Source organism: Lotus japonicus, chromosome 2 (assembly GCF_012489685.1).
Source record: "Lotus japonicus ecotype B-129 chromosome 2, LjGifu_v1.2".
Classification (NCBI taxonomy): domain Eukaryota; kingdom Viridiplantae; phylum Streptophyta; class Magnoliopsida; order Fabales; family Fabaceae; genus Lotus; species Lotus japonicus.
The window spans coordinates 17356419-17366185 of NC_080042.1; the positions used below are offsets into that span (position 1 = coordinate 17356419).

Below are 9767 nucleotides of genomic sequence, written 5' to 3' on the forward strand. Positions count from 1 at the left end.
TTTATTGTTTGCGAGTGAGAGAGAAATTTTGTGAAGGTCTCTTTCTGCATGCGCTGGCTATGGTGTGTTGTGTTGTGAGCTTTTCTTTCTCTAATTGAGAGATTTGTTATTTATGGAGAACCAATCACGCTTGATTCCAACACGTGAATCGGGTTGTTACAAGTTTGTTACTGTTGTTTTGTTTATATTTAAATAGGATTCCTTTTTGGTACATTATACATCCTCTCTATTTGGTTATGAATCAGACAAAATGAGTTTAAAAAAAAATGAAATGAATTGTAGAAGTTAAATAAAAAACTAAAGAAGTATGTATGTATGTATGGTAACTAGTGTAATTCACCCCTGCAATCCACATAGAATTCTTTTTGTAATTTTTTAAAATTTAAATAAGATGTAAAAAACTAATGGCTAATATCCTTCTTTTAGAAAGGGTTAATATCCTATTAATATGCCTTAAATTGGGTTAATTTATGTCAATTTCAACTAATTAATATTTAATGCACGATTGTCAATTTCAACTAACCAATAATCTTACTACTCTTCCTTAAATTATGAATCTGGATCCTCTCCTGCCTGTTGTCTCTCCATCTCCCTCCTCCAACAATTTAGACCGTATGATTCATCCAATGGTTCAGATAAATGAAGTAATAAAGTTACTATAAATACAGTATCAGAATAAATACCATTCGTGAGATTAATCTAACGGGAGAAATCAAATGGGTTTTATGACAAACACAGAGAATACCCTGAGCAGAAAAATACCAGTATCAATTAAATACAAATACCAATTGACCCAAATTGCTTGGATTTACTCACCTTCTTCTGATCAATACCAATTCTGCTCGGATAAGTGAAAGTACCCCGCTGAAGCACGGTAGTCCGCTGGGAACTGCAACGAAAGATGGGGGAGGTGGGATCTGGGGCAACATCGGCGGAGGGTTTCTGGCGGTGGAGGACTCGTTCCCTCTACAGTGGAAGTTGTGATGATAGTTGCAGGAAGCACATTTGAGAGCGTCAAGGGTGTCTTCTGCTCCCACCGCCGAGAACTCCCCATAACCATCGAGGGCGTGGTGGGTGAGGGATGGTTTCAGAGAAATCGATGGTGCGTGCAACCCTTAAGGGTGAAGGACCAGAGCAAGAACGATGCATGGAGGAGCAGGTTGTCTCGAAAGTCGAAACAGTCTCTTAATTCCCACCGGAGATACCATTGCAGCGATAGAGAGGGAGAACAGACTCCTTGGGTTTTTTTCTTTTGATTAGGTTCTTGACTGTTAGATCAATCTTACAGCTGAAATTAATCCACATAGTATAATTGTTATAATTTAAATACTATAATTTGCCTAAAAAAATACTATACTTATCTGAACCATTGGACCACTGGATAAATCCAATGATCAAAGTTACTGCAGGAGGGGATAGAGGCTAAAGGCTGCAGGAGAGGATCCAAAATCTTAAATTATGGTAGATTTATACAATCTCAATAAATCAATATTTATTGCATGATTAAAATTTTAATTAGTTTTTCATTTAACATGATTTCAGAATATTGGGGTATTTTTTTTTGAATGACTCGAAGGATTAGTCTCATGATTGTCGACTGTTGAGATATCTTGAGAAAAAATAGTTATTAATATTATAGACAAAATAAACTGTAAAAAGACGTATGCGTGGCTTAAAAAAATCTTTCAACACCTTTTTTAAGACTGAAATTGACAATTTTATTTATTTATAGAAGTATTATTTTTAAGATATTTATAAAATAATTGTTATCTTAGAGATATTTTGACAATCAAAAAAATAATTTTGAATTTTGAATTTTTATTTTTTATTTTGAGGAATTTAATATCTTTTATAAATACTTAGAATATTTACAAAATTATAGCATATTATTATTTGGTTTTTTTAAAAAGCATTATTATTATTTGGTTACATGATAGTTTAATCTATTTGTTATTTATATTTAGATTAATTAATTTTGAGTAAAAAGAATATTTCGTTAACATCTTTTAGATGGTTTTAAAGGGAGTGAGGTGGAGTGAATATTTTAGAGAAAAATTGAGCTAAATGTAATTTTGAGATTATTATTGGGGTGGTGTGTAGATTTTTGATAAGAATAGAGCTAAGTGTTATTCTCACAAACCTTGAGGAGGTGAGTGTATTTTACTCTGTAATAAAAGAGAGACATTATTTTGATCAAAGAGTCACAGGGCCGGCTCTGCGCCTGTACAAGCAGACCCACAGCCCAGGGCCTCCAAAAAGAAGGGGGCCCCAAAAAAAAATTCACATTAAACTTTCCCCAAAAAACAATTTAGTTATAATAATTAATGTTCAAGATGTTATTAATGACTTTAGCTGGTCTAGTGATTAGTAATTGTTTATGTTACTTTTATGTACCGGGTTCGAATCTCACCTTTTGGTTTTTGACATGTTATTTGTTAATTAATTTGAAATGAAAGAATTCAAAAATTAAGGCAAAATGTCACGTTGCTTGGATTCGAACACGCGACCCCTAGGCGGGTTGCAAGAGGCCAGCTGCCAAACAAACCAACATAATGATTTTGATGAAATTTCGAACGTTAAATATATAACGGTATCTGGCAGTTGTATCTCTAAGAGATATTTCTCTTTATTAGGGGTCCATTTTTATTATTTGCCTAGGGCCTCCAAAATGTCGGGACCGGCCCTGCAAAGAGACACTCTAACAAAGTTCTCACTTCCACAATAAGCGACATCATCACTTTTTCATTATCTCAATTTTTAAATTTTTATTTATGTTTTCTTCATTATCTTTATTTCACCATGTTTTTTGTTTAATTTTAATTTTTAAATGATAGCTTTTTCAATCTCATAAAATATCTCATTTAATCAGTTTTTAAGATTAGTTTTTATTTTTTTGAAATTCAAAATAATAGATGATAATCATCTAATCTTCGTCGGTGGAGCATTGTTCATATTCAAAGCCTTAATTTTTAGATGCAATCAGAAATAAATACTATGTTTCCTTTTTGGCCTCTATGTCATTCTCCTAACTTGTCATGCTCCAATAGTTTGTAAAATTGTAATAGAGGGAATTGGAGCCTGGGCCGAGCCAAGGGTAAAGTCACCCAAGCAAAAATTTTAGGCCTCAAAATTTTTTTTCCCCAAGTTCTCACATGTATCCATGGTAAAATTCAGATAGCAAGAAGCTCCATCTTGTACTTGCGTGTTGAGAGCCTCTATCTCTAATCTCTTTCTAAATCAAACAAACAAAGAGTCAAATTTATGACTGCTAATAAAAAATAAATAAGAGTAAAAAGAGTAACAACTTGAAATAAAAATGAAATATATCATTCATAGATAGAAATCCAAAAGGTGAACAACACAACCACAGGAAATATCATAACATCATAGATTAAACATTTAAGTAAACAATTACATAATTATCAAAGAGAGATATAATAGTCAAGAGACTTAACCTTATAAAATAAGAATGTGTTCCTGAGACATTGTGAAGAGGGAACCTACAGTAAAGATCTATGGGGTTAACAAAATCTCTTAAATACACCCTTTTAAAATGCCGTTGCTAAGGGTAGAGTTTGAACTTGCCTATGAACCTTGGAAGGAAATCATTTCGCAACTATGGAAATAAATATCAATCCACTTCCACAAATTAACCCAGAAACAATCATGTTCTTGACAATGGAGTAATGCACCAATCTTGAGGGAGAAACACTGCTAGGAATGATCATTATGGTCAATTTATTTCTCCCTTGGTATCACAATGATCAACGATGGGATTAAACTTGCTTTTACGAACTTGCAGATATTTTCTTCAACCTACAAATCAAGAAGAAAATTAAAATCACATACTCCCTCCGTACCTATGTTCCTCAATGCAAGTTCCTAAGACTACTCCAAAAAGATCTTAGTTAATGTTATTGAGATATGAGGCTACGGATAGTTGAGAACTAACTAATGTAAAGGGAAAAACGGTTGATAAATTAACTTAAACGGCTAAGTAAATTGACATAAAACTTAAAGTAAAAGACTGAATCGAATAAATAAAGGTGAAATAAGTAAATGCAACAGGAAAATAAAAATATATTATAGTACGAGAAATTTGTATTTTAATTTTAGTTTGTAATTGTGCTTGTTACTAATAACTCTTTCATTATTTATAGAGTAGCTGTCCACTTAGCATTTCAAGAGAACATTAAATGATGTTTTTACAACAAATGCCCTTGTCGGTACAATAAATGAGGAGAGATAACACATACTTTAAAGGGTAAAATAGAAAAATAATCCTCACTTTTTCTAAAAATAACCAAAATTAATCACACCCTTAATATATGTGTGCAATATTTTCTTTATCTGTTCTGGTACGATTACTGAATCCTCCACTTGAATATTCTCATGAACCCAAGAACACAGCCCTCTAACCGAGAAGAAACCATTGGCATTTCCACACCATATTAGATAATCTTCTGAATTTTTGGCGGGTGTTATCGAATTGATAGTGTTAAGAAATGTATGGTACAAATCTAATTCTCAACCAAAGAAAGCTCGCCTGAAAGGGAGGTCCCAAACCCATCTGTCTCTTACAAACATCCCTGTTTCAGAAATTAATGTCAGTTTATTGCTGCTCATAGCAAATAGTCGTGGAAACTGTATACTAAGAGGCGTAGAATTGGCCCACGGATCCAACCAAAATCGAGTGTTATTGCCATTCCCCACCCCGCATAGCAATTGGTCTTTGAATCCAACAACAAGTAGTGAATCTTCCTTAAGCACTGATATGATGTCTCTCAAGACGCATGACATAGGACCTCCCCCTTCCACCACTGAGTGCATGAGTAGAGATCTGTCATTCCATTGATATTTTCCCACGATTATCCTCGTCCACAAGCTGTTTTGTTCTGTGCCAAACCTCCAGGCCCACTTCAACAAGAGAGCTTTATTCTTCAATGCCAAATGCCCCAGCCCAAGACCGCCATGAGCACCTGATTTGCAAATTAATTGCCATGGTATCCAGATCATCATCTTGCCCCGCTCCTCTCTCCCCCACATAAATGCTCTATAAGTTTTTTCCACCTTAGAAATCACCCCTGCTGGAACTTTGTATAGACTCATCCAATAAACGGGGATGGAATTGAGCGCTGCTTTGAGGATTACTAGCCTTCCACTCAATGATATATACTTTGAATTATATGAGCGACCCTTCTTTCTGAGTTTGACCATCATGGGTTCCCAGAAAGCCAATCGCCTCGAATTCCCACCTAGCGGTGCTCTTAGGTAAGTGATAGGCAATGATCCTACTGCCCAACCATAAACTTGTGCCACTCTTGCCACCTTTTCTACCTCCACATTGCATCCAATTAGCACCGATTTTGACATATTTAGCTTCATCCCAGAAGCAAACAGAAATGAGAAAAGTGTATAGCATAAGAGTTCAAGTTGTCTCTCATCTTGTTCGCAGAATAGCAGAGTATCGTCTGCAAATTGTAAATGGTTGATTGCTTCAGCGTTGCCCATTCGCACCCCGCTGAAAAGGGTGCTGCCATTGGTCCCTAACAACTGAGATAGCATACAAGAGAGGCCATTTGCACAGATATTGAACAGCAAGGGGGATAATAGATCCCCTTGCCTTAGTCCCTTCTCTATATCAAAGAAATCTGATGGTGTTCCGTTGATAAGAACTGCAAGCGAGGTTGTTGAGATACAATTCGTTATCCACCAAATCCATTTGTCCCCAAAGTTCATTTCAGCCATTAAGTCAAATAGAAATTGCCATTCAATTGTGTCATAGGCTTTCGCAAAGTCCAGCTTTAAAAGAAATCCCCCTTCCACCCTTTTATTGAGGAAGTCCACCACCTCTAAAGTAATAAGGATCCCATCCACAATTTGTCTACCATGTGTAAAAGCGCATTGATTTTCAGATATGATCCTGGGCATTATGACTTGTAATCTGGCCGCAAGCACCTTTGCCACCAATTTGTATACACTCCCAATCAAACTTATTGGCCTAAAGTCAGATATTTCTACAATGACTGTATTCTTTGGAATCAATGATATAAACCCTACGTTGAGGCCTCTCACTAATTTTCCGTTCCTGTGAAACTCCTCAAAGAAGTTGCAAATGTCTCCCTTGATGAGCTGCCAAAAGTGTTTGAAAAAATTAAAATTGAACTCGTCGGGTCCTGGCGCCTTGTTCCCATCGCTATTCTTAATGACTTCCCAAATTTCCTCTTCTGTGAAATTCCTTTCTAAATCTGCCTTCTCTTCCATTGTTAGTTTCACCAGATTTTCACATTTAAGCTTTGGCCTCAAGACTTGCTCCCTAGTGAAGAATGACTTAAAATGATTTCTGATAGCCTCTTTGATCTGTGCTGGGTCCTCAATGACTCTATCTCCCACCCTGATTCTGTGGATATGGTTCTTTGCTCGCCTCACTTTGCTTGTAAAATGAAAGAAGGAGGTATTCTTGTCTCCCTCTTTGAGCCACTTCACTCTTGACTTCCGCCTCCATTTTGCTTCTTCAGACCTATACTCGTCCCACAAGCCATTTATCACTTGGCTTCTTTTAATTCTTAACTCATTTGTAAACCCTTCTACCTCAAGGTTTTCCATAATGTTTTGCAGCTCAACTTCAAGGACTTTGATCTTCTCTTCCCCTCGCGTGTTAGAATGGCCCTTCCACCCCTTTATCTTCACTTTCAATTCTTTAAACTTCTGTTGTAAGATATAAACGTGCCACCCCTGCACCACTGAGGAATACCACCATTCTTTCACCAATCGATCAAACTCTTTGTCGAGTAACCAGTTGTTGTAAAATAGAAATGGTTTGGGCCCTGAAATCTGCTGCCCCATGGAAAATATAATCGCTCTATGATCTGATAATCCCCAATTCTCAACATGCTGAGCTACTTCCTCCAAACAGTCCCACGCTTCTTCATTGAGTAACCATCGATCTATTCGACTCCAGACCCCTCCATTCCTCCCACGAAACCACGTATACTCAGAATTCTGTAATGGCAGATCAATTAAATTCCAGTCATTCACAAAGTTACCAAAAGATACCTCAGTACCCCCTGTTCCACCACTTTGTCTTCCAAATTCAAGGTAACATTGAAATCTCCCCCTAACACCCAGCTACAGTTCCAAGTTTTGAGAGCAATTCCCAACTCCTTAAAGAAATTTATTCTACTGCCTTCCACATGTGGCCCGTACACGTTCCCCACAACACAATCAATATTCAAATGGTTGAGTCTGAAGAAGATTACCAGAAACCTATTTCCTTTAACCACCTGTTGTTGCCTAAGTATCGAAGGCTTCCACATAGTCATGATTCCCCCAGCCACTCCCTCCGCTGGCACAACCTCAAATTCGAAATTCAGGGACTTGGCAAAATTTTGAACAATTTTCTCTTTTTGAGCATCTAGCTTGGTCTCCTACAAGAGGACCAGCTCTGATTTGGTCTTTCTAATTAGATCCTTCACCGCACACCTCTTCTCCGCCGTGCCCAGCCCGCGCACATTCCACGAGATCCACTTCCTGTCCATTTGAACACGATTCAGCTGGCAAAAAGGCACTCAATTCTGTGTCTAGAGTCTTCAAGGCGTCAGCATCCGGTCCATCATACTCCAAGCCTAACACTTTCCCAAGCATCCATACTTTTTGAGCTCGAGTGAAGTACCCCGGGGTTACCTCTGCAAGATTACCCGAGGAAGCACCCTGTCTTGGCTCAACAGGCAGGATCCCCCCTTTTGGCTTTCTTCCTCTCTTCTTCGGTAATCTGGCACCCCCCTCAACACTCGCCTCCCCCCGCTTGTCAGTGTTATTTTCCTAGGTCTACCCTTTTTCCTAGCTTGTACAGGGTAAACACTTCCATCGTTACCCTCAAATGCAGTGTCACAATGAGGGCAATCCTGTGAACCCCCCTCTTGGATCTCCTCACCGGTCCAGATGTCTTCCAGGGTAGGGGGCATCGGCCCAATGAGGATACGTAAGGGCTTGTCAGCATGGATTGGGCCTGAAGCACCTTGGCCCAAGAGCCAAGGTTCCACATTTTGACCACCGCACCAGCCCCTCACAACTCCTGTCCCCTTAATGCCCGTCCTCATGTCACGTGAGCCCCTAAAGTTAACCAAAAACTCATTGGCTAGTCTGCACCATGTCCCTTCAAGACCTGTTATTGCTATCTTGAGTCTTATGTTGTTCCTTGTGCTTACCACTGTCAACCCTTTCTCTACGTGGGTCCACCTTAGGATTGCATTTTGATCCCTTTTTTTGAAAAGTTTCTCAAAAGAGGGATATCTCTTCTGCTGTAGCCCTGACACTATCTGATTGTTTTCCTTTCTGCTCCCGTTGGCATCCAAACTCTGAACTGAGTTGACCTCTGATGGTTCCCCTTCCAGAGACCAACCGCCGTCGGTCCCTTCGCTCAGCTCCTTCCCCTCGACGTCCTTGTCACTTGACTCCTCCACCACGGTGTTATTTGCGCTGAACCCTCCGTTTGCTCAGATGAGCTCTCGTAATCCCTGTTCCACATGATCGTCTTGATGTGCTCCTCCGGCGTGCCGTCAATTTCCCCTTCCATAATAACACCGAATACCCTTTCTTCCATCTTGATCTCCAGCTTTTGACGCTCCAGTGTAGGCGTGGGAGCACTAACCAGTAGTCTGGCGTACTCATACTTCTGCCCCTGACTTGTTGCATCATCGACACTCACCAAATCTCCCACAAAACCTGCCACAAGAGCGAAGAAATCTTGGTGCCACACACCCAGAGGAATGTGCCACACCCTTATCCAAATGAAAAACCTAGTGGGTTTATCATCATAGGACGCAGGTTTGAGCATTGAGAATACTTTTCCCAGTTCCCCATCCTCACTCATGAACTGGAACACCTCCTCCTTTGTGCTGAACTCGACAGCACCTCCCTAACTCCCATTGAAGCTATCTTGCAATGTGACCAACCTAGTCCAGACATGAAGCTTTGCACAAAGTCTATGCTTTGCAGTTCTCGTAGCGTGGCTATTACTGTTCTGCTGAGTCGCTCTTTGCTTTCCACCTTTAAGATATAGCAACATTCAGAAGCTGCGTATTTTCTTTCCTGGATGGTCTTTGTCTTCTTCTGCAACGGTTTCGGTACCCAATGTTGTCTTCTAACCTCCTCTATTATGAATCTCCCCTGTCCGTTTCTACCCCTGATAGATTTCCTTCCCCTCCCCCTAGTAAAGAAGGGATATCTCGCCAATGAAACCTTCAGGTGCCTTCCATTTAGCTTCAGCCCGTTCAGTGCTTGTATTGCTTCTTTCGCATCCTCTGCTTTACAAAACCTTACAAAGCCAAACTTTGCGCTTCGATTAGATTTCTTTTTCCTTTGCACGAACACGCCAGTTGTCCTCCCCATCCTTGTAAAGACACATTTCACTGCGTTGTATGAGGTGGTTTCATCCAGGCCATCAATGAATAATGTGCTTCCCCCTCCCCCTTTCAGCCTCCCAGAAACCGCAGGCGCTGCTTCCCGCTTTTCCGTTTCCGTCACTTCTCTCGCCTAGGTTTTGGAAGGTCCTGCCTTCATGTCGTATCGCCATGGCTCCTTCCCTCTTTCCGCTGCTGACTTGACCCCCTCAGTGCGTTGCCGGTTACCCTTCGTCGTCGTACCCGAGTGGTGTTCTAGAGAGAAGGGAGAACACATCTCTCTAGACATATTGGGTGTATGTGATTTTGTGATTGATTATTAAAATCATGGTTAATTTAAACCCAGAAAATCAAAACATTTTCATC

The 9767-nt window shown here is 39.6% G+C and overlaps 1 protein-coding gene across 1 annotated transcript; it reads right to left on the reverse strand.

Moving 5' to 3' along the window:
- Positions 1-8868: 8868 nt before the first annotated feature.
- On the reverse strand, positions 8869-9390 carry LOC130736143 (uncharacterized). Its single transcript, XM_057587989.1, has one exon. It carries the CDS (start codon positions 9388-9390, stop codon positions 8869-8871), a length of 522 nt encoding a protein of 173 aa, XP_057443972.1.
- Positions 9391-9767: the final 377 nt, after the last annotated feature.